The following is a 27,067-nucleotide window of genomic DNA, read 5'->3' on the forward strand; positions in this document are numbered from 1 at the left end:
AAGAAATAGAAAGGGAAGGAAAACTTCCAGACTCATTCTATGAAGCCAGTATTACTTTGATTCCTAAACCAGACAGAGACCCAGTAAAAAAAGAGAACTACAGGCCAATATCCCTGATGAATATGGATGCAAAAATTCTCAATAAGATACTAGCAAATCGAATTCAACGGCATATAAAAAGAATCATTCACCATGATCAAGTGGGATTCATTCCTGGGATGCAGGGCTGGTTCAACATTCGCAAATCAATCAACGTGATACATCACATTAACAAAAAAAAGGAGAAAAACCATATGATCCTGTCAATCGATGCAGAAAAGGCCTTCGACAAAATCCAGCACCCTTTCTTAATAAAAACTCTTGAGAAAGTCGGGATTGAAGGAACATACTTAAAGATCATAAAAGCCATTTATGAAAAGCCCACAGCTAACATCATCCTCAACGGGGAAAAACTGAGAGCTTTTTCCCTGAGATCAGGAACACGACAGGGATGCCCACTCTCACCGCTGTTATTTAACATAGTGCTGGAAGTTCTAGCAACAGCAATCAGACAACAAAAGGAAGTCAAAGGCGTCAAAATTGGCAAAGATGAAGTCAAGCTTTCGCTCTTTGCAGATGACATGATATTATACATGGAAAATCCGATAGACTCCACCAAAAGTCTGATAGAACTGATACATGAATTCAGCAAAGTTGCAGGATACAAAATCAATGTACAGAAATCAGTTGCATTCTTATACACTAACAATGAAGCAACAGAAAGACAAATAAAGAAACTGATCCCATTCACAATTGCACCAAGAAGCATAAAATACCTAGGAATCAATCTAACCAAAGATGTAAAGGATCTGTATGCTGAAAACTATAGAAAGCTTATGAAGGTAATTGAAGAAGATTTAAAGAAATGGAAAGACATTCCCTGCTCATGGATTGGAAGAACAAATATTGTCAAAATGTCAATACTACCCAAAGCTATCTACACATTCAATGCAATCCCAATCAAAATTGCACCAGCATTCTTCTCGAAACTAGAACAAGCAATCCTAAAATTCATATGGAACCACAAAAGGCCCCGAATAGCCAAAGTAATTTTGAAGAAGAAGACCAAAGTAGGAGGCATCACAATCCCAGACTTTAGCCTCTACTACAAAGCTGTCATCATCAAGACAGCATGGTATTGGCAGAAAAACAGACACATAGACCAATGGAATAGAATAGAAACCCCAGAACTAGACCCACAAACGTATGGCCAACTCATCTTTGACAAAGCAGGAAAGAACATCCAATGGAAAAAAGACAGTCTCTTTAACAAATGGTGCTGGGAGAACTGGACAGCAACATGCAGAAGGTTGAAACTAGACCACTTTCTCACACCATTCACAAAAATAAACTCAAAATGGATAAAGGACCTGAATGTGAGACAGGAAACCATCAAAACCTTAGAGGAGAAAGCAGGAAAGACCTCTCTGACCTCAGCCGTAGCAATCTCTTACTCGACACATCCCCAAAGGCAAGGGAATTAAAAGCAAAAGTGAATTGCTGGGACCTTATGAAGATAAAAAGCTTCTGCACAGCAAAGGAAACAACCAACAAAACTAAAAGGCAACCAACGGAATGGGAAAAGATATTTGCAAATGACATATCGGACAAAGGGCTAGTATCCAAAATCTATAAAGAGCTCACCAAACTCCACACCCGAAAAGCAAATAACCCAGTGAAGAAATGGGCAGAAAACATGAATAGACACTTCTCTAAAGAAGACATCCGGATGGCCAACAGGCACATGAAAAGATGTTCAGCGTCGCTCCTTATCAGGGAAATACAAATCAAAACCACACTCAGATATCACCTCACGCCAGTCAGAGTGGCCAAAATGAACAAATCAGGAGACTATAGATGCTGGAGACGATGTGGAGAAACGGGAACCCTCTTGCACTGTTGGTGGGAATGCAAATTGGTGCAGCCGCTCTGGAAAGCAGTGTGGAGGTTCCTCAGAAAATTAAAAATAGACCTACCCTATGACCCAGCAATAGCACTGCTAGGAATTTATCCAAGGGACACAGGAGTACTGATGCCTAGGGGCACTTGTACCCCAATGTTCATAGCAGCACTCTCAACAATAGCCAAATTATGGAAAGAGCCTAAATGTCCATCAACTGATGAATGGATAAAGAAATTGTGGTTTATATACACAATGGAGTACTACGTGGCAATGAGAAAAAATGAAATATGGCCTTTTGTAGCAACGTGGATGGAACTGGAGAGTGTGATGCTAAGTGAAATAAGCCATACAGAGAAAGACAGATACCATATGGTTTCACTCTTATGTGGATCCTGAGAAACTTAAGAAAAACCCATGGGGGAGGGGAACAAAAAAAAAAAAAAAAGAGGTTAGAGTGGGAGAGAGCCAAAGCATAAGAGACTGTTGAGAACTGAGAACAAACTAAGGGTTGATGGGGGGTGGGAGGGAGGAGAGGGTGGGTGATGCGTACTGAGGAGGGCACCTTTTGGGATGAGCACTGGGTGTTGTATGGAAACCAATTTGACAATAAATTTCATATATAAAAAAATAAAAATAAAAAAAAATAAAAATGATAAACTCTAAAAAAAAAATAAATAAAAAAAAAATAAATAAAATAAATGTCCCTTTACTCTAGAAAAAAAAAAAAAAAAAAAGAAAAGAAACTAGAACAAGCAATCCTAAAATTCATATGGAACCACAAAAGTCCCCGAATAGCCAAAGTAATTTTGAAGAAGACCAAAGCAGGAGGCATCACAATCCCAGACCTTAGCCTCTACTACAAAGCTGTCATCATCAAGACAGCATGGTATTGGCACAAAAACAGACACATAGACCAATGGAATAGAATAGAAACCCCAGAACTAGACCCACAAACGTACGGCCAACTCATCTTTGACAAAGCAGGAAAGAACATCCAATGGAAAAAAGACAGTCTCTTTAACAAATGGTGCTGGGAGAACTGGACAGCAACATGCAGAAGGTTGAAACTAGACCACTTTCTCACACCATTCACAAAAATAAACTCAAAATGGATAAAGGACCTGAATGTGAGACAGGAAACCATCAAAACCCTAGAGGAGAAAGCAGGAAAAGACCTCTCTGACCTCAGCCGTAGCAATCTCTTACTCGACACATCCCCAAAGGCAAGGGAGTTAAAAGAAAAGTGAATTACTGGGACCTTATGAAGATAAAAAGCTTCTGCACAGCATAGGAAAGAACCAACAAAACTAAAAGGCAAGCAACGGAATGGGAAAAGATATTTACAAATGACATGTGAGACAAAGGGCTAGTATCCAAAATCTATAAAGAGCTCACCAAACTCCACACCCGAAAAACAAATAACCCAGTGAAGAAATGGGCAGAAAACATGAATAGACACTTCTCTAAAGAAGACATCCAGATGGCCAACAGGCACATGAAAAGATGCTCAACGTCGCTCCTCATCAGGGAAATACAAATCAAAACCACACTCAGATATCACCTCACATCAGTCAGAATGGCCAAAATGAACAAATCAGGAGACTATAGATGCTGGAGACGATGTGGAGAAACAGGAACCCTCTTGCACTGTTGGTGGGAATGCAAATTGGTGCAGCCACTCTGGAAAGCAGTGTGGAGGTTCCTCAGACAATTAAAAATAGACCTACCCTATGACCCAGCAATAGCACTGCTAGGAATTTACCCAAGGGATACAGGAGTACTGATGCATAGGGGCACTTGTACCCCAATGTTTATAGCAGCACTCTCAACAATAGCCAAATTATGGAAAGAGCCTAAATGTCCATCAACTGATGAATGGATAAAGAAATTGTGGTTTATATACACAATGGAATACTACGTGGCAATGAGAAAGAATGAAATATGGCCCTTTGTAGTAACATGGATGGAACTGGAGAGTGTGATGCTAAGTGAAATAAGCCATACAGAGAAAGACAGATACCATATGGTTTCACTCTTATGTGGATCCTGAGAAATGTAACAGAAACCCATGGGGGAGGGGAAGGAAAAAAAAAAAAGAGGTTAGAGTGGGATAGAGCCAAAGCATAAGAGACTGTTAAAAACTGAGAACAAACTGAGGGTTGATGGGGGTGGGAGGGAGGGCAGGGTGGGTGATGGGTATTGAGGAGGGCACCTTTTGGGATGAGCACTGGGTGTTGTATGGAAACCAATTTGACAATAAATTTCATATATTGAAAAAAAAAAAGAAAAGATATTTGCCTATTTTAAATAAATTAGTCAGTAATCAACACATTTTTTTACATTAAAATGATTTAATTTCTTTGTTATGGACATTTGTTTCAAGAATTAGAAACTACATGGAAGAATGCTCTATTAAGATTAAATAAAGTATGACTTCTAACATATCAAGATAATATAATTCCTTCCAGGATCCTGTCTTATAAAGGTAAGGTCTGTTATATAGGCAATAACTACTCAAAGTAAAAATCAACAATACAAGAAACAACAGGTGTTGCCGAGGATATGGAGAAAAAGGAACCCTCTTGCACTGTTGGAGAGAATGTAAACGGGTGCAGCCAGTCTGGAAAACAGTATGGAGCTTCCTCAAGAAGTTAAAAATAGAACTACCTGGGGCGCCTGGGTGGCTAAGCTGGTTGAGGTCTGACTCTTGATTTTGGCTCAGGTCAAGATCCCAGGGTCATGGGAACAAGCCCCACAAAGGGCTCTGCACTGAATATGGAGCCTGCTTAAGATTCTCTCTCTCTTTCTCTCTTTCTCTCTCTCTCTCTCTCTCTCTCTCTCTCTCTCTCTCTCTCTCCCTGCCCCTCACCCTTGCTGATACTCTCTCTCTCTCTAAAATAAAAAAATAAAAATAAATAGAACTACCCTACACAATCCAATCACACTACTGGGTTTTTACCCAAAGAATACAAAAGCACTGGGGTGCCTACTATGGCTCAGTTGATTGAGCATCCGACTTCAGCTCAGGTCATGATCTCTCTGTTCGTGGGTTCGAGCCCCATGTCAGATTCTGGGCTGACAGCTTGGAGCCTGAAGCCTGCTTCTGATTCTGTGTCTCCCCTCTCTCTGCCCTTCCCCTGCTTGTACTCTGTCTCTCTCAAAAATAAACATTAAAAAAATTAAAAGAAAAAAAGATTACAAAAACACCAATTTAAAGGGATACATGCCCCCCTATGCTTATTGCAACATTATTTACAATAGCCATATTATGGAAGCAGTCCAAATGTCCACTGATTGATGAGTGGATAAAGTGGTGTGTGTGTGTGTGTGTGTGTGTGTGTGTGTGTGTGTGTGTAATTCAATATTACTCAGCCATAAAAAATAATGAAATCATTTGTAAGAATAAAATCCTTGCCATTTGGATGGAGCTAGAGAGTATTATGCTAAGTGAACTAAGTCAGTCAGAGAAAGACATTATCATATGATTTCTTTCATGTGGAATTTAAGAACACAAAACAAATGAGCAAAAGGGAAAAAGAAGACAGAGAGAGAAACAAGCCAAGAAACAGACTCTTAATTACACAAACTGATGATCACCAGAGGGGAGATGGGGTGACGGAATGGATGGAATAGGTGTTGGGGATTAAGGAGTGTACTTGTCATGATGAGCACTAAGTGATGTATGGAATTGCTGAATGGCTATATCAAACACCTAAAGCTAATATAACACTATGTTAACTAACTGGAATTAAAATACTTTAAAAAAAACTACTTACAGTAAAATGCCTACCTCTCTACATAATCTAAATAATAAAATCTTTAAAGTGACAATAAATTGGTGAGTTCATTAAACATGCCTGTTAGATACTCAGAGACATCTTTAACACATAAGAACTTGGAAAACCCAAAATGATAAACTCCTGATTTTCTTATTAATCTTGGGACAGTATAAGACAAATGCTTTTAACAGAAGAAATTAAAACATTAGTAATTCCAATCTTATCTCCCTACAACATATTTTAGTAGTCCTTGGTGTATGGCAAATGCACATTTGTTTTCCATTGAGTATACTAGAAAATTTGTGAAAATTCAGGGTTGCAGATAGAAAAGAAGAAAGAAAAATGAAAAACTTAAATAACCCACAAGGATTTATATTTAAGAATTATATAATGACTGTACTGGAGATGTGGAAATATAATGGACATCAGTCACTTTTATCACATTTTCTTTCTCCTTTTTTTCAAAAGCCCTATAGCCTTTGAAGAACTGCTCCTTACCTTTAAACTTTGTGATTCAGACAGGGCTGCCAACTACAACATCACAGCCTCTTTACATACTGAAGTGGGAAGAAGAAATCTGTTTCCTTTATAGTGGCTAAATTAGGATTACTGCAAATTTCAATTGCCTGAGTCATCTCCCTCACCACCACCTCATAAGAGAAGCTTCTACAGGGGACGGGGGCCAACATGGCAGAGAAGTAGGGGGGATCCATAGTTCCCACATCTCTCAAACAAAGAGGTGTAGAAGCCAAACGACTTTGAACACCAGAGCCTGGGAGGAAAAGAGACTGAATCTACCGGGAAGAAAACGGGAAAGCTGGAAAAAAAGATAGGTGGGTAACCGAACTGGGGGAGATTAAAAAAAAAGGCCACGTGGGCATGGAGGAGGAGGACCCCCTTCTGCAGAGAGACAAAGGGAAGAGAAAGAGCGGCTAGGGAAGTGCAGGACCGTATCTGGACAGGAGAAAGACCTCAGATTGAGACTGAGAGGAATCCGATCTCTAACTGTGGGACTTTCTTTGGACGGGGGATGGCTCCTTGTTCTGCACCTGGGGAGGAGGAAAGCCAGGCCTGGGTGTGGTGGTAGGTCAGAGGTTCAGTCCGCAGTTGGAGAAAGTGGTTCCCTCCCTGGAGGGCTGCGGGATAGTACAGAACCTGCCTGTGTCCGCCATCCCCAGGCGCAGTGGCTGGGCAGAGGGCGATGTCTGCAGGAGGAAAACAACGCTGTTTCCCTGGAGTGCTGCGGGAAAAGACAAAGGCTGCCTGCATCCACCACCCCAGGGGCTCTTGGGGAGGGTGGCAGCTCAGTCCATAGTAGGAGAAGGCGGTCCTCCCTGAAGTGCAATTGGCACAGACAAAGCCAGCCAGGACCACATATCAGGCCTCACTGAGAGGTGCTTCCCCAGCGCCAAAGCACACGGAGCAGGATTTTGAATCCTAGCCAAGCGTAGGGTCGGGGGATTGGCAGAGTGAGAAGGACCATCCCATCTATGCCCACGGCAGTGAGGACGACTCAAACTGAGGCCACCTTGTCTAGCTCTGTGGAAAAGAGACTGGGGAATCACCATTCCACCCCACCACCACCGCCAAGGCGGAGCGTCAGGGATCACTCCCAGGGCCCATTGTGGAGGTAGGCTCAGATTACGCCAAACCACACCCCCTTGTACTGGGTAACTGTATATCCACCAAAGCAGCACAGACCCTGTGGATAGCTATTACCTAAAAGCGATGCAGCATTGCCTGGATTAACTCTAGGTCAATTCTGGATATATAGATATATTCTCCTCCCCACCCCCATTTCTCCTCCTTATCTCTTCCCTCTCCTAGGCTGGTTACTCTGGTTATTGGTCTGTCAAAACAGACATATTTAATCCATTTTCTTGATACATGTTCTACACCTCCTTCGATACACTCCTTTCTCTCTCTGAAATAATCAAGCCATATATTTTCTCTGTCTGGGTAACTTTATCTTCTTTTTTTTTCCCTGCCTCCTTCTTTATTTTCCTTTCTCTCTCCCTCTGGATTAAGACTTTTAGTCTCTCTGCTGAACCAATGTTTATTTTTTCTTCCCACCCCCCTTCCCCGCTCCTGTCATTTCTCTCTTTGTATGTGCTCTTCCATCAGCACCACCTCCACCCTCTTCTTTACTTGTGGTCGGTGTTTTGAGGTTTTTTGTTTTTAGTCTTTAGGTTTTTGTTTTTGTTTATTTGTTTGTGTGTTTGCGTGTTTTTGTCTCCTGTTTGTCTATCTGTTTTCCTTTACAGGGCTACTCCAAGGAACATATCAAAGCACATGTGGTGGAGGGTCCAAAATATTACTATGAGTAGGGTAATAAAATAACCAAGGTCACACCAACAGAGAGCAAGTAACAATCCCTGAAAAAACACCTCCTGAAGGGCCAGACCTTGGACAGTGTATGACCCTCTTTTAATATAGCAGTGCTTGAAGGTACAGAGCATACAACAAGCTTTTAAAACACATAAGGACAGAAAACTAGCCAAAATGACCAAATGGAAGAATTCTCCTCAAAAGAAATTCCAGGAAGTAGTGACAGGTACCAAATTGATCAAAAATGATTTAAGTGATATAATGGAACAAGAATTTAGAATAATACTCATAAAATTAATCGCTGGGCTGGAAAAAAGCATAGAGGACAACAGAGTCTATTGCTACAGAGATGAAGGGACTAAAAAATACCCATGATGAATTTAAAAATGCTATAAATGAGGTGCAAAATAAAATGGAGGTGGCCACAGCACGATTGAAGAGGCAAAGAAGAGAATAGATGATTTAGACGATAAAATTATGGAAAAAGAGGAAGCTGAGAAAAAGAGAGATAAAAAAATCAAGGAGTACGAGGGGAGAATTACAGAACAAAGTGAGGCAACCAAATGGCACAATATCCGTATAATAGGAATTCCAGAAGAGGAAGAGAGAGAGAAAGGGGCTGAAGGTGTACTTGAAGAAATCATAGCTGAGAACTTCCCTGATCTGGGGAAGGAAAAAGGCATTGAAATCCAAGAGGCACAGAGATCTCCCTTCAGACATAACTTGAATCAATCTTCTGCATCACATATCATAGTCAAACTGGCAAAATACAAGGATAAAGAGAAAATTCTGAAAGCAGCCAGGGATAAACAGGCCTTAACATACAAAGGTAGACACATAAGGATAGTAGCAGACCTATCTACTGAAACTTGGCAGGCCAGAAAGGAATCACAGGAAATCTTCAATGTGATGAACAGAAAAAGTATGCAGCTGAGGATCTTTTACCCAACAAGTCTGTCATTTAGAATAGAAGGAGAGACAAAGGTTTTCCCAAACAAAAACTGAAGGAATTCATCACCACTAAACCAGCCCTACAAGAGATCCTAAGGAGGACTCTGTGAGTGAAATGTTGCAAGGACCACAAAGTACCAGAGACACTACTATAAGCAAGAAACCTATAGATATCACAATAAGTGTAAACCCATATCTTTCAATAATAACACTGAATGTAAATGGACTAAATGCTCCAACCAAAAGACAAAGGGTATCAGAATGGATAATAAAACAAGACCCATCTAAATGCTGTCAACAGAGACTCATTTTAGACCTGAGGACACCTTCAGATTGAAAGTGAGGGGATGGAGAACTATCTATCATGCTACTGGAAGTCAAAAGAAAGCTGGAGTAGCCATACTTATATCAGACAAACTAGACTTTAAATTAAAGGCTGTAACAAGAGATGAAGAAGGGCATTATATAATAATTACAGGGTCTATCCAGTAAGAAGAGTTAACAATTATAAATGTCTACACACTGAATTCAGGAGCCCCAAAGTATATAAAACAATTACTCACAAACATAAGCAACATTATTGATAAGAATATGGTAATTGTAGGATACTTTAATACCCTACTTACAGCAATGGATACAAATCTAGACACAGGATCAATAAAGAAAAGGACCCTGAATGATACATTGGATCAGATGGACTGGACAGATATAGTTAGAACTCTGCATCCCAAAGCAACAGAATATACTTTCTTCTTGAGTGCACATGGAACATTCTCCAAGATAGATCACATAATGGGTCACAAAACAGCCCTTCATAAGTATACAAGAATTGAGATCATACTATGCACACTTTAAGACCACAATGCTTTGAAGCTTGAAATCAACCACAGGAAAAAGTCTGGAAAACCTCCAAAAGCATGGAGGTTAAAGAACACCCTACTAAAGAATGAATGGCTCAACCAGGCAATTAGAAAAGATATTTTAAAATATATGGAAACAAACAAAAATGAAAATACAACAATCCAAATGCTTTGGGATGCAGCGAAGGCAGTCCTGAGAGGAAAATACATTGCAATCCAGGCCTATCTCCAGAAACAAGAAAAATCCCAAATACGAAATCTAACAGCACACCTAAAGGAAATAGAAGCAGAACAGCAAAGACACCCCAAACCCAGTAGAAGAAGGGAAATAATAAAGATCAGAGCAGAAATAAACAATATAGAATCTAAAAAAACTGTAGAGCAGATCAATGAAACCAAGAGTTGGTTTTTTGAAAAAATAAACAAGATTGATTAACCTCTAGCCAGGCTTCTCAAAAAGAAAAGGGAGATGACCGAAATAGATAAAATCATGAATGAAAATGGAATTATTATAACCAATCCCTCAGAGATACAAGCAATTATCAGGGAATACTATGAAAAATTATATGCCAACAAACTGGACAACCTGGAAGAAATGGACAAAGTCCTAAGTACCCCCACCCTTCCAAAACTCAAACAGGAAGAAATAGAAAACTTGAACAGACCCATAACCAGAGAAGAAATTGAATCAGTTATCAAAAATCTCCTAACAAATAAGAGTCCAGGACCAGATGGCTTCCCTGGGGAATTCTAGCAGACATTTAAAGCAGAGATAATAACTATCCTTCTCAACCTGTTCCAAGAAATAGAAAGGGAAGGAAAACTTCCAGACTCATTCTATGAAGCCAGTATTACTTTGATTCCCAAACCAGACAGAGACCCAGCAAAAAAAAAAAGAGAACTACAGGCCAATATGCCTGATGAATATGGATGCAAAAGTTCACAATAAGATACTAGCAAATCGAATTCAACAGCATATAAAAAGAATTATACACCATGATCAAGTGGGATTCATTCCTGGGCTGCTGGTTCAACATTCGCAAATCAATCAACGTGATACATCACATTAATAAAAGAAAAGAAAAGAACCATATGATCCTGTCAATCGATGCAGAAAAAGCATTTGACAAAATTCAGTATCTTTCTTAATAAAAACCCTCGAGAAAGTCGGGATAGAAGGAACACACTTAAACATCATAAAAGCCATTTATGAAAAGCCCACAGCTCATATCATCCTAAATGGGGAAAAACTGAGAGTTTTCCCCCTGAGGATCAGGAACACAACAGGGATGTCCACTCTCACCGCTGTTGTTAAACATAGTGTTGGAAGTTCTAGCTTCAGCAATCAGACAACAAAAGGAAGTTCTAGCTTCAGCAATCAGACAACAAAAGGAAATCAAAGGCATCAAAATTGGCAAAGATGATGTCAAGCTTTCACTTTTTGCAGATGACATGATATTATACATGGAAAACCCAATAGACTCCACCAAAAGTCTGCTAGAACTGATACATGAATTCAGCAAAGTCACAGTGTACAAAATTAGTGTACAGAAATCAACTGCATTCCTATACACTAATAATGAAGCAACAGAAAGACAAATAAAGAAACTGATCCCATTCATAATTGCACCAAGAAGCATAAAATACCTAGGAATAAACCTAACCAAAGATGTAAAAGATCTGTATGCTGAAAACTATAGAAAGCTTATGAAGGAAATTGAAGAAAATATAAAGAAATGGAAAACATTCCATACTCATGAATTGGAAGAATAAATATTGTTAAAATGTCAATACTACCCAAAGCTATCTACACATTCAATGTAATCCCAATCAAAATTACACCAGCATTCTTTCAAAGCTAGAACAAGCAATCCTAAAATTTGTACAGAACCACAAAAGGCCCCAAACAGCCAAAGTAATTTTGAAGAAGAAGACCAAAGCAGGAGGCATCACAATCCCAGACTTTAGCCTCTACTACAAAGCTGTAATCATCAAGACAGCATGGTATTGGCACAAAAACAGACACATAGACCAATGGAATAGAATAAAGACTCCAAAATTGGGCCCACAAATATATGGCCAACTAATCCTGACAACACAGGAAAGAATAATCAACGGAAAAAAGACAGTCTCTTTAACAAATGGTGCTGGGAGAACTGGACAGCAACATGCAGAAGATTGAAACTAGACCACTTTCTTACACCATTCACAAAAATAAACTCAAAATGGATAAAGGATCTGAATGTGAGACAGGAAACCATCAAAACCCTAGAGGAGAAAGCAGGAAAAAACCTCTCTGACCTCAGCTGCAGCAATTTCTTACTTGACACATCTCCAAAGGCAAGGGAATTAAAAGCAAAAATGAACTATTGGGACCTCATCAAGATAAAAATCTTCTGCACTGCAAAGGAAACAATCAACAAAACTACAAGGCAACCAACGGAATGGGAAAAGATTTGCAAATGACATATCGGACAAAGAACTAGTATCCAAAATCTATGAAGAACTCATCAAACTCCACACCCAGAAAACAAATAATCCAGTGAAGAAATGGGCAGAAAACATGAATTTCTCTAAAGAAGACGTCCAGATGGCCAATAGACACATGAAAAGATGCTCAATGTCACTTCTCATCAGGGAAATACAAATCAAAACCACACTGAAATAACACCTCACACCGGTCAGAGTGGCTAAAATGAACAAATCAGGAAAGAATCGATGCTGGTGAGGATGTGGAGAAACGGGAATCCTCTTGCACTGTTGGTGGGAATGCAAACTGGTGCAGGCACTCTGGAAAACTGTGGAAGTTCCTCAAAAAATTAAAAATAGATCTACCCTATTACCCAGCAATAGCACTGCTAAGAATTTACCCAAGGGATGCAGGAGGGGTGATGCACAGGAGCACTAATACCCCAATGTTTATAGCAGCACTTTCAACAATAGCTAAACTATGGAAAGAGCCTTAATGTCCACCAACTGACAAATGGATAAAGAAATTGTGGTTGATACACACAATAGAATACTACTTGGCAATGAGAAGGAATGAAATTGGCCACTTGTAGCAACGTGGTTGGAACTGGAGAGTGTTATGCTAAGTGAAATGAGTCAGGCAGAGAAAGACAGATACCACATGTTTTCACTCATATGTGGATTCTGAGAAACTCAACAGAAGACCAGGGGGGAGGGGAAGGGGGAAAAAAAGTTACAGAAAGACGGAGGCAAACCATAAGAGACTCTTAAATACTGAGAACAATCTGAGGGTTGATGGGGGCTGTGAGGGAGGGGAAAGTGGGTCATGGGCATGAGGAGGGCATCTGTCGGGATGAGCACTGGGTGCTGTGTGGAAACCAATTTGACACTAAATTTCATAAAAACAAAACAAACAAAACAAAGGAAGGAATGATGCTGGAGAACCATACAAGGAAAAAAAAAAGCCTCTACAGAAGGAAAGTATTAAGACAGACACACAAAGATAAGAAAGAGATGTAGAGATTAATGGGGGGGGGGGGTTCAGATATGGGGGTGTGAGAAGAGAAAGGAGGAAAAGAAAAATATCTGTTGCCATCACCCTAATCTTTGGATTGAGTCAGGCCAGCTAGCCCACCTCTCATCTTCTTAAGTTCTTGAGCCAACAATTCTCTCTTTCTGCTCGAATTTCCTAGTTTCACTTCTTTCATTTACAAATAAAAGAATTCTGATGAATACAGGAGATTTCCAATTTTACTTACAAATATATAGAGGTAACTTTATAAATCAAAATATTTCAAGTCATGAATATTCAAGATTTTCAACTTTGGGCATATTTTTTGTTTCATGTTTTTAATATTTTATGCCTTTATATGATTAAAACTGTAAAATATTTGCATTTTACTCATTGAAATTATTCTCTTTTGATATCTGAATGCCCACACAATTAATAAAAGTGAAGAAAATAAATGATTCCTTTTGAAGAAATTATACTAGCAATTCAAGTTAATATAATAATTATTAAGTTATCAACAGATGCAGTATAGTATGGGGATTAAAAAGCATGGACTCTGAAGGCAGATAACCTGGATTCAAATTTAGACTCTTGCACCTACTAGCCATGAGACCTTGGTCAAGTTATCCAACAGAGATACGTTTCCTCACCTGAAAAATGGATTATGGTGTGCTTAAAGCGTTTGAAAGGTGAAAAGTGCTTAGAATGGCATCCTACACAATGTTAGCATTACGTTAGTGTTAGTCATTATTATTACTGTTATCTAAAACAAAATCGTGTTTTAAAATGCCTCATTGAAAAAAAAAAAATCTTCATTGGTTGACTCCTCATCTCAGAGTTTACTTTAGTGAAAGAAATGAGTATCAGAACTGCTTGATAGATGTGCAAAAGTTTAGGTATACACATCCAAAGTAATGGAGCATTTTAGCAACGTTAGTAGTTCCAAACACAAGAATAACATGGCGGTTCCCTCTGCCACCTACCTTTTTTCTCTAAAGAAGAGGAATGCAGTGGAAACCAAATTATCTTACTGGGAATTTGGGACTTGAGACTGAAAGAAACTAATGCTGATGCTTCTGCCTATTTTCTACAACAATACTATAATGTGTTTTTAAAAATGTTGTATTGTGATTCAGAGATCGCTCCCTCAGATATGTGGAGGACCACGCATGCTCTGTAACCAGGAGGAGCACTCTGAGTCTTGTAAATTGTAAAAACACATTGTAAGCTTTAAAAAAATCTAAAATACTTACAAACAGAGAGGGAAGGAAGCAAACCATAAGAGACTCTTAAATACAGACAGCACACTGAGGGTTGATGGAGGCGGGCAGGGGAGGGGGGAAGAGGAGATGGGAAAATGGGTGATGAGCATTGAGGAGGGCACTTGTTGGGATGAGCACTGGGTGTTGTATGTAAGCAATGAATCATGGGAATCTACCCCCCAAACCAAAAGCAGACTGTATACTCTGTATATTAGTCAACTTGACAATAAGTTCTGTTTAAAAAAATAATAAAAATAAAACAAAAAATTCTGCTGGCCATATTCAGCCATTGGGATGCATGGTTATACGTCCAAAAGTGAATAGTGATTTTATCTGGGTAGTAATATTACAGATTACTTTTATTCGTGTACTTTTTATTATTTCCTAAGTATTGTACAATGTATATAATTTTCTTTTATCATCAAAGGAGAAAGATACATGACATATATGATCTTTTTAGAAAAATTATAGGTTCATGACTCAGCTACATGTAACTGAATTTGATAATTTGTTGCATCTAAGAAATCCTAAAAGAAGCCTTGGGAGAAGAACATAGCATAAACAAGCACTTCAAGCAAAAACTTTACCAAAGATAAATCTATGGGTGAGGTTAATTTTAGGAGGTGAAGAACATCCTTAGATGGCTGGCTGTCACTGAGAAATGTCCAGGATAGCATTTTCAACAGGCAGAATGTGAAGTGATTCAAATAGACTAGATGTGGTAAGTGCTTTTTCTGTGTGGTAAAATTGTATTTAATTATCCAAATAACATCTAAAGAATTTTTTCTTTAAAGCTAGAGCCATGCAATGCATCTCTAAACCATACTTCTTGACTGAACATCTTTACAGACATCAGTATTGTTTGTCTAGCACAATTAGGGCCAGAAGCATCCATATACCCTCGTACAGACTTTGTATAGAAGCAAGTGATGCCACCGACAGAGCTGAATATATCACTATAAATTTTATAATTTTAAAGTTTAAAACAAAGGCTTTGGAGCTCAGAATTCATCTCATTAGGAAATTAGCTTCTAAATTTGTGCTTGTTGACTTAGGGTCTATAAACCATGGGAGAGGTATAGAACTTAGTGAAGTTGAATTAATATTCTAATAATAGCACCCTAAGGAAAAAAAACACTAGGTATCGTGACTATCTAGAAGCTCTGTACAGTTTTCAGATCTACCAGACTAGTTTCATGAAAAGTCACTGGTCCTGATGAATTTAAATCAGGAAGTGATTTAAGCCAGGAAGTGGGTCAGCCTTAGGAAATACCATAATCCCTGTTACCTGTGTGATTTTGCATTTCAGAGGAATTGCATAGTCTGCTTTAATGCTTCTAACTTTGTACAATGCCTACCATAATAATTATGGGTGGGACTCATCCATATTTTGCAAACCAAACAGAATGTTTGAGAGTTTAATGACTTTAAAAAACTGTTTGGAAAGCTGTCCTTAAGAAGCAAGCAGCTTTAGTATGCATTAAAAGAGAATTTACCAGCAGAGTTCCACCTTGAGGTACTGTTTCTTCTTGTTTTACAAAAACAAAACAAAACAACATTTCAAGGCAGTACATCTAGCAGTCCCACAGACCTGTCTCTTGCTTCAACAGTGTTTGAACCAAACAGACCCATAGATGCCCCTTCTTCCAGCCTCAGACCACCATCCAACTTCTTTTCCAGTTGCAACCTTTGGAACCATCTTCTCAGCCATCCTCTGCCTCTGGCAATGAGCCAACATCATATTTTGAGCTTAGCTCTTTATTGCCAATCAACTGTGAGCTCCCACATTCATCAGAATTATTCCACCAGGGTGGAGACAGCACTCAACCGCCTGATCAACATGCATCTTCAGTCCTTCTACACCTACTTCACTTACATGATCTCGGGCAAATTTCTTAACTGCCTTATGTCTCAGTTTCCTAATCTATGAAACAGAAATAAAAATGGTATCTGGGTCATAGGACTAATGAATGAAGTGTTTAGAATAGTGTCTGGCACATAGTAAATACTCAGTAAATGGTAGTTGGCATGGTTACTGATATTGCCATGTAAAGAAAAAAGTACAGTAGACAAATATGTGATATTTTGGATTAATAATATAAAACAGATCTCTCAGGGCACATGGGTGGCTCACTAGATTAAGTGTCTGACTTCGGCTCAGGTCCTGATCTCACAGTTTATGGTTTCAAGCCCCACGTCAGACTCTGTTGTCAGCACAGATCCTGCTTCAGATCCTCTGTCTCCCCCTTTTTCTGGCCCTCCCCTGTTTGCTGTCTCTCAACTTAAAAAAAATTAAAAATATAAAAAATAAAACAGATTTCTAAAGGATTTTTTAGTTATTAATATGATAATATTCATAGTGACTCTCTAAGGGACAGAGTCTGCAGAGCTTTCCAAGCTTTTCTCACTAGAACCTTTTTTCCCCACTCAGCATATTTTTCAAAACTAGTATCAATGAACAGGCCTGAAGGATGTAAGTATAAAAAAAAAAGAGGATTTCAAAAAGAATTTTTTAAAAAAGACAATACAAACAAATCTGTCTACTGTAATCACTTCAGTAAGGAATTTTTAAATCTAGTTCTAAAATCAGACCTGGCTTTGAGTACCCACTCCATTACTTATGTACTGTGTGATCTTAGGCAAGATAATGAAATTCTCTGAGTCTCTGTTTCCTCATTTGTAAATCTCATGGGATTGCTGTGAGGATTAAATGGAACAAGATTTGGGAAGTACTTGCCAGAGTGCTGTCAAACTGGGAACAAAGATTCTGCTTGGAGCAGCCTGTGCACTGAAGTGTCTCCATTCCCCTACCCCACCCAAACAAGGCTATGACTCTCTGATGCTGAGTATAACTTGAGAAGCAGGAGAACTCAGATTATCTCCAAATATTTCTGGCTAATGACCCATTATTGCTGGTATAAGATTTTTTTAAATAATAACATCAATCCCAACCATAAAAGAACTATGGCATAACAAATTATTCAGCTTCATGACTGAGCCCTGCTGAGACCATGTTACTACTACCATACTTAGGGAGGCCAAAGGACACTGCTCAGAGATATTCTATATTTTCTCCTGCTTTGTATGTGATTGCTTCTGTTAGATTTTTCTATTTGTTATTATAAATTGGATAATTAGTATAATTAATTATATTGGAGTTTGGGTGGGATGGAGGAGGGTAGTTCTATCTGTAGCTAAGCATAAATATTATAATAAAACAGTGCCTTATCATAAGCACACAATAAATATTCCCATGCAGGGTTGGATCCAGGGTTTGTGGGGCAGAAACTTATACAATTTGGGAGGGCCCTGTCTGAAAAAAAAAAAAAAAAAAAAAGAAATATAAAATCAGACACAGGACCTTAGAAGGAACCCGTGCAAGGGGCCCTGAAGCATAAGCTTTATTAGCTTTATAGTAAATCCACTCAGAGGACAGAAAAATATATATTCCTGCCTTCAAGCAGTTTTAAATATAATAAAGGAAATAAGACAGTACCTAAGAGCACTAACAGCAGTGTAAATTATAAGAGAAAATTCAATATAGTGATACATAAAGGTAACAAAGCAATACATAATAAATGGGTAAATGAATGGCATAGTTAATATATATTACAGGAGTTCAAAAGATAAGCTGATCACCATGAACTGGATTATCCTAGAAGGCTTCACAGAGGAGGTAACATTATAGTCAGGTTGAAAAGGGAGGATAAGGGTAAGCAGAAAGAAAGGACAATTCTATGTGTTCAAAGGTTCAAATCATTTAAGTTAAAATGACAGGCCTGCTTGGTTGAGGCAGAGGTTTCTGGAAGATAGAAATTGAACACAGTTTGGGAGCAGCCAATTAAAGACTCTGAATAGCAGTCTAGCAATTTGGGGCTTAACCTTGCAAGCAAAATGGAGCTACAATCTTCTCGAAAATAATGAAGTGGTGTTTTAGGACCACCAGCCACGTATTTGTGTATGGGATAAGCAGGATTAGAGAGACATTGGCAGCAGGAACACTATCTGAAATCATATTATAATAGTCTAATGGTCCAAGAAGTAATGTTGAGGATGGAAATGAAGGGACATATTCATGGGACATCCCCAAAAGAAGAATCAATAGGATTTGATAACTAGTGAGCAGGGGAGGTGGGGTAAAATGGTCAGTGACGACACAAGGATGTCATCTCAAACTTAAGTTAACTGAAACTGGAAAGTCAAAAATAAAAGTGATTTTGTATGATGACAGGTTCAGATTTAGGTGTGAAAATTTGGGATAAAAAAATATTCAAGTTTTCATGTCTATAACCAAAGTTATGAATATGGTTTCAAGAGAGTTTTCAGAGAAAGAATTTCTCCTCATCAAATGCTTAAGAAGTGAATTTTTTTTTAGCAGAACAACAGTATATATTGGAAGGTACTGGATTTGGAGTCAAGAGGTGCTAGATGCAGACACAGGTATGTTTAAAGTAGCTAGACTACTGGATCCCTCACAGAGCTCCAATACACTACTGATTCCATGACAAGGTCACCTTCTATTTTCAAATTGTTCAATCAAATCTATACATTACAACAACAGAAAATATATAGATGAAAAATCTTTATCAAAATATATAGCTAATTTTTACAAGTATCACAATACTACTGTAAATTTTTTTAAAAAGGGGGTGCAGCTTTAGTTTATAGTTCCTAGAGCTTAGAGAACACTCAATTTAAATTCAATGATGCATGCTTTGCAAATACCACTCAACACCTAAAATAAAATAATTATCTATATTTATTACTTGGACTAACATTTTCACAGGCCTTGCTGATTATTACTATTTCATAGATAATTTTAAGTACCTATGAGATATAGACTGTTCACCCAAAATCCTCATTCCAAGTCACACAGTTTTGATCCCAGCTCTCCATGCCATTGAATTTTCAGTTTCTCACTTAGGTAGCATGAGGTATCTGTAAACTCTGAGAGGAGTAATAGATATGGTAAAAGAGCACCCCATATATAACACGTGCTCTCTATTTCTCTCAGCTTTGGTACTCGAAATAGAAAAGTTTCACCTTCATACTCCCAGGGTCCATCACGAGGCTGATCTGCATACTCTGGTGGTGTTGGGAGATCATCAAAGAAAGCATTCACTTCCATTAGTAAGCCTTGAATCCCAGATTTAAACTTGAGACTCACAAGCCTGTGCAACACTGGTAAATTTTCCCATGCAGTAAATTCTATAGTCCAACTGTCAAAAAGACACAAAAGAGCAAATACTATGATGTAAATAAAGCAATGTGTTTCTTGCTCCTCAAGTCTTGATCTAATTAAATTTAAATAAAATTTTTTACTACTATCCTCAAAGCAATCAACACCTGCATTACATTTTAAATAATTCTAATTGCAGTAAAAAGTTTTTATATGGTGTTCGCCCATAGCAAAATCTGCACAAAAAATATTTTGAGGAATTGCTTCCTTTGACTTAATACACAGATACATTTATTTATGTAGTATTTATAGTGTTTAGTGATGTGAATTTGCTTTTATTCATTCCACAAGTAATTTTTGAGGACATAATATGTGTGCAGCTTCTCCTTAGGTCCTACAGAGAAAATTCAAAGAAATCAAAGATGTAATCCCTGACGTAAAAGAACATATAATCTTTATAATCACAAAGCAAAGATAAAAATATACATCTACAAACTAATGAATTGTTCAAGGAAGGATAGATTTAGAACCAGATTGGATTACACAGAAAAGTAACAGAAATATGGAGATAAATGTGAAGTTGTAATAGTCAGAAAATGCCTCCTGGAACTTAAGTTTCACAAGAAAGGAAAATACATATATTGAATATAACTATCAAGGATAGTTTATTTTGGGTGTTTATTTTGCCTACTTTAATTTCAAGCTTTTCAAAAACTTAAAATAATAACACCAATTGGTCAGCATTTATTATTCACGTTTCATGCTAGGTGCTAACTTCTAGTATTCCCCTAAAATCTATTTGATTGTTGTTCTTACCTAGATATACATTAAATGTTCATTAATGCTAATCCTTTAGTGAAACAAACATTTGTGTAACCACTATCTGCCTTTTCTGTGCTATGTGTTAAAACTACAAAAGCAAGACATTTCCCTTGCCCTCGGGTAACTCCCAATCTAGTAGGAATGAAAACTGTAAACAATATGTGAGAAAACTGTGAAAAGTGCTTTAATAGAAGTTTGGAAACACATAGCAGGAGCCTCTGGTTCTGACGGTGGGAACTGGAAGAATGGGGAGTATCTCAAAGACTTGACAGAAGTTACAGTTAAAGATGCGTCGGAACAGAACAGGAAAGGAAACCTTTGATGGGAAACCTATAATGGGAAACCTTTGATGGGAAACCTATAAATGGGAAAATAGTGTGAACAAAAGCACAGAGCATGTGAAAGCCAAAGAAAAGATGGGAGAGCAAATACAAAGGGAGCATATGTGCATGGTGGGAGGTGGAGGGTGCGGGGTGGGGGGCAGTGATACGATGAGAGAAATGATGCTGGTAGAAGGGGGTGCAGAGATCTGGATAGCTAACATCAGGGCTACATACTGAAGCCATGTGGAGCCGATGTAGGGTTTTAAGCAGAGAAATTTACTGACAAGGTTCCTGTTTCAGAAGAATCACTTTGGAGGATGTATAGAAGAACAAAAATACTCTAAGAAATTTTGAAGTCTTACCTAAAATTTATTTTTCTATCTCAACTTCCCCTAATGATACTCATAAGCTTTCATTTTCAAAGTTAGAGTCTTTATTTCAAATGATTCTTTTGAACGTCTGAAAAGAAAACTGTCTTAAAGAATTGAACTCAACTCAGTAACAATGGAACTCTTTATTCCCTCTGTACAACATAATACTTCTTGAATGTCCCAGTGCTAGATACACTCAAGCCTTCTCAATTATTCCTTTCTCGTTATATAAAGAAAATTAACCAAAGCTATGCTGACTGAAGGAAGAAAGCAAAATTTAGAGCCAAGAATAAATTACTATAAGCATTGAATACTATAGGTTTAAACAACCATTTAGAAAACTATCCCATCATAAAAGCAAAAGAAATGTATCTGTGCAAAAGTTTAAAACTCGATATATTCAATGGTATTATTGTTCTTTTGCTCCTAAATATTCTTAAATTATGTCTAGCTTTGAGCTACTTTTGTGTAGAAAAAGAGTTGGAACAATTTTTAAAATGTATTATGGTGATAGGTTTTTTTCCCTTTCTTTATAAACAGATTATGTTCTAATATCTCAAAATGGTCAAAGGCATTCTTCTGGCAGCTTGCAAATATCAGTAAAAATAGCACCTCTAGTAAAAATTCAAAATGTCACGTAATCTTAATTTTGTACTAAAATTTAGTTGTTTTGTTATATACTTTACAAATAGCAAATGCCAACAAGAAAATTTATGGAACAAAATAGAATTAATATGTATGGACAGAAAGCACATATTTTTTTTTATTCTAGTATTCAAATGTTCTCTGGTATGAAACTTCACACTTAGTATAGAAAGAAAAGCTTAAATGCAAAAACAAAACAAAAACCTCACAACACTATATGCAACAGTTTTAGGTATCCTAATGCTCAATGCTGATGCAATTAAGACACCAACCCCCTTCTAAAATACCTCAATGTTCACCAAATTTTCAACTGCTTAAAGACAGCTTTCTATTAAATTTATGAAATTCCCATTTGATGCCAGCATCAATAGGGACAGAATTTGGCCTATGAAGTTTGGGTTTTATTTTTATTTTTTTAATCAAATTTCCACAAAAGAATGATACATCACCTGTAGTTAACAGAGACATTTTTTGCCAAAAGTGCTGACTCCAGAAAGGCAACACAAAATTTTTCTAAATTGAATTAAACTTCTAAAAGTCAATAAAAGAGCAGATTACACTCAATATACATGTTTTGTTCAGCTCTATAACCTTTTACTGACTTCTCATTTTTAAAAAATTGAGATAAAATTGACATATATTAGTTTCAGATGTACAACAAAATCCTTTGATATTTGTACTCATGTGAAGTCATCATCACAATTGGGCTCGCTACCATCCTTCACCATTCAAAGTAAAAAATTCTTTTTTTCTATCCTTGTGATGAGAACTCTTATGAGTTCTCTCGGCAACTTTCACATATGCAATGCAATATTATTGACCATAAAAACCATGCTGTATATTACATCCCCATGATGACGCATTTATTTTATATCTGGAGATATGTGCCTCTTGACCTCATTTACCCATTTCCCCCATCCCTAACTCCTTTCCCCTCTCACAACCACCAATCTGTTCTTTGTATCTATGAGTTTCATTTTCTTTTGTTTAGATTCCACATTGAGAAAAATCATACATTATTTGTCTTTCTCTGTCTGACTTATTTTACTTAGCATAATGCCTTCAAAGTCCACTCATGTTGTTGCAGTTGAAATAATTTTCATTCTTTTTTATGGATGACTGGTATTCCCTTGTATATATACACCACAGTTTCTTTATGCATTCCATCCAGTAACATTTAGGTTGTTTACATATCTTGGCTATTGAAAATAATGCTGCATTGAACGTAAGGAAGTATGTATCTTTGAATTAGTACAATTCCTGGATCATATGGTAGCTCTATTTTTTAATTTTTTTTTGAGGAAACTCCATACTGTTTCCCATAGTGACTGTACCAACTTACATTTCCACCAACATTGCACAAGAGTTCCCTTTTCTCCATATCCTTGCCAACACTTGTTATTTCTTGTCTTTTTGATACTAACCATCCTAACATGTGTGAGGTAATATCTCATTGTGGCTTTGATTTCCATTTCTCTGGTAATTAGTGAAGTTGAGCATTTTGTCATGTGTCTGCATATCTTGTTTGGGAAAATGTCTATTTAGTTCCTCTGCTCATGTTTTAATCAGAACATTTGATTTTTTGTTATTGAATTGTAGGCATTCTTCATATATTTTTGGATATTAACCTCTTACTTAATATATAATTTGTAAATATTTTCTCACTTCTGTAGATTATCTATTCATTTTGTTGGTTTCCTTGGCTTTTAGTTTGATGTAGTCCCACTTAATGATTTTGCATTTGTCACCTTTCTTTAGGGGTCAGATCCGAATTAAATTTAGTGCTCCTGGTTTCATTGATCTGTTCTATTGTTTTTTTAGTTTCTATATCATTTATTTCTGCTCTAATCTTTATTACTTCCTTCCTTCGACTAGCTTTTGGCTTTGTTCTTTTTCTAGATCCTTAGGTGTAAGACTAGGTTCTTTCCTTGAAATGTTTTTGCATCTTAAGGTAGGCCTTTTTTGCTATAATTTCCCTTAAAATGGCTTTTGTTGCATCCTAAAGATTTTAAACTGTTGTGTCTTCATTTTCTTTTGGCTCCATGTATTTTCTAATTTCCTCTTTGATTTCTTGGTTGACCCATTTGTTGTTTGGTAGCATGTCATTTAACCTTCGTGTATTTGTATTTTTTTCTAGATTTCTTTTGTGATTGATTTCTAGTTTCATACCATTGCAATCAGAAAAGATGCATGATATGATTTCAACTTTTTTTTTCAAGTCATTGATTCTTGTTTTGTGACCAAACATGTGATCTATTCTGGAGAATATTCCATGTGCATTTGAAAACAATGTGCATTCCACTCTTTTAGGATGAAAGGCACTGACCATACCCATTAGGTCCATCTGATCCCAAATGCCATAAAAAACCATTGTTTCTTTGTTGATTTTGTTTGAATGATCTGTCCATTGATGTAAGTGGGGTGTTAAAAGTCCCCTACCATTATTGTATTACTGATTTCTTTCTTAATTTCTGTTAATAACTGCTTTATGTTGGGTATATAAATATTTACAGTTGTTATATCTTCTTGTTGTATTATTCCCTTTATGATTATGTAGTATCCTTTCCTTTTTGTTATAGTCTTTGTTTTAAAGTCTATTTTGTCCCAAGTATTGCTACCCCAGCTTTCTTTTTGTTTCCATTTGCATGATAAATGTTTTTCCATCCCTTTGCTTTCAATCTACATGTGTCTTTCATTCTGAAATGAGTCCCTTAGAGGCAACATATAGATGCGTCTTGCTTTTCTATCTATTCAGTAACCCTAAGTCTTTTGATTAGAACTTTTTTTTTTTTTTTTTTTTTTTTTAAATTTTTTTTCAACGTTTATTTTTATTTTGGGGACAGAGAGAGACAGAGCATGAACGGGGGAGGGGCAGAGAGAGAGGGAGACACAGAATCGGAAACAGGCTCCAGGCTCTGAGCCATCAGCCCAGAGCCTGACGCGGGGCTCGAACTCACGGACCGCGAGATCGTGACCTGGCTGAAGTCGGACGCTTAACCGACTGCGCCACCCAGGCGCCCCTTGATTAGAACTTTTAATTTATATTCAGAATAATTATTGATAGGTAAATACTTATTGCCATTTTGTTACTTGTTTTATGGTTGTTTTTGTAGTTCTTCTCTGTTCCTTTCTTCTCTTGCTCTCTTCCCTTGTGGTTCAATGGCTTGCTTTAGTGATATGCTTGGATTCCTTTCTATTTTTTGCATATATGTTATAGGTGGGTTTTTTATTTGTGATTACCATTAGGTTTATATATAACATCATAGCATATAGCAGTCTATATTAAATTGATGGTCACTCTTACATTTAAACCTATTCTAAAGGCATTAAATTTTTATACCTCCCCCACCATGTTTTATCTAAATGATGTCATACTTTACATCCTTGTATTTTGTGATGTAAATGGTGCCCATCACCTCCTAAAGATCCCTGCACCTCCAGTGCACATTCTGACATTAGTAAATAAATCTTCCCTTAAACTTCAAGCATTTTTCAAACTGCTGCTTCTATGCTGTATCTTGGTGGGGTTGTTTGTTATGCTGTCTCTTTAAGAGTGGAGACTCAGTTTCCTATAGCCCTCCAGTACTCCCAGAACTGAGTCTGTCAAGTTTTAAAGTACCCAGAGTTAAGGTCCAGATTTTAAAACTTGTGAAGTTAACCCCCACTGATTTTCAAAGCCAAATGTTATAAGGACCTGTCTTCCCAGTGCAGGTTCCCATGTCTGGGGTGCCCAGTGCAGTATCTATTCCTCTCCCTTCTCCATGTTTGTGGTATCCCTCCCATTTGTGGTTAATCTTGCCAGGAAATTGATTCCTGACTGGGTCTCTTAACCTCCAACCTTTTTTCCATGTTGCCTCAGAATTTATTCTATCAGTTTTCAGGTCATTTTCTAGGTTAGTTGCACTGATGTGGCTTTTATCTAGGTGTACCTCTGGGATGAGGTGAGTTTAGGATCCTCCTACTCCATCATCTTCTGAGGCTGTCATGTTAAATCCTCATGTTGGATTGACCCCTTTTTCACTATGTAATGCCTTTCTTTGCCTTTTATTACTGTCTTTGTTTAAAGTCTGTTTTGTCTGATGTAAGTATTGCTACATCAGTTTTCTTTTCATTTCCAATTTCATAAAATATCTTTTTCCATATCTTCGTTTTCAGTCTTGTATATCCTTACATCTGAAGTGAGTGCCTTATAAGCAGCATACAAATGGGTCTTGTTTTTTTATCCATTCAACAACTCTATGTCTTTTGATTGGAGAATTTAGTCCATTTACATTTAAATGAATTATTAATAGGTATGTACTTATTTCCATTTTGTTAATTGCTTTCTGTTTGTTTTTGTAGTTCTCTCTTCCTTTCTTCTCTTGCTCTCTTCCCTTGTAGTTTGATGACTTTCATTACTGTTATGGTTAGATTTTTTTTCATTATCTTTTGTGTATATACTATAGGTTTTTGCATTGTGGTTACCATGAGGGTCACATAAAACAGCATATATATATATATATATATATACAGCATATATATATATATATATATATATATATATATATATATATTACAGTCTATTTTAAGTTTATAACAATTTAAGTTTAACATATTCTAGAACTCTCTATTTCCCCCATCAATGTTTTGTTTGGCTATATCAATAGATATAGATAGGTATATAGATGCATAGATTTATCAAGAATAAATCAGAATATTATATATGTTATATATATACACATAAATATGTTTTTTTTTAATTTTCATTCTTTTAAGTGTAAATGTTTTGTATTTTTTGATGTCACATTTTACATATTTTTATTTTGTGTATCTCTTACTAGCTATTAAAATTAACTTTCCTACTTTTGTCTTTTAGCCTTCCTACTAACTTTATGAGTAGTTAATCCACTACCCTTACTATATATTTACCTTTACCAGTGAGATTTTTACTTCCCCAACTTTCCTATTACTAATTAATCCTTAACAATCTGTTGATAGTCTTACGGGGTGATTTTGTATGTAACAAATTGAGTTGTTTTTCTCTTGCTGCTTTTAAGAGTCTCTCTTTACCTTTAATTTTGACATTTTAAGTATAATGTGTCTCGGTGTATATCTGTCTGGGTCCATCTTATTTATTTATTTATG

General features: G+C 37.1%; 1 protein-coding gene across 3 annotated transcripts in view; it reads right to left on the reverse strand.

Annotated features, from left to right (window-relative positions):
* The window catches only part of CB1H4orf33 (chromosome B1 C4orf33 homolog), a 131,300-nt gene that overhangs the window by 36,972 nt on the left and 67,261 nt on the right, over positions 1-27,067 (reverse strand). For all 3 annotated transcript variants that reach the window (XM_025922059.2, XM_025922058.2, XM_086704245.1), the window contains one exon: positions 19,647-19,822. In XM_025922059.2, the coding sequence (XP_025777844.1) occupies positions 19,647-19,822 (176 nt within the window). The remainder of the gene's footprint in view (positions 1-19,646; positions 19,823-27,067) is intronic.

This window comes from Puma concolor, chromosome B1, assembly GCF_028749965.1.
Source record: "Puma concolor isolate L17-30 chromosome B1, mPumCon1.1.hap2, whole genome shotgun sequence".
Taxonomy (NCBI): Eukaryota; Metazoa; Chordata; class Mammalia; order Carnivora; family Felidae; genus Puma; species Puma concolor.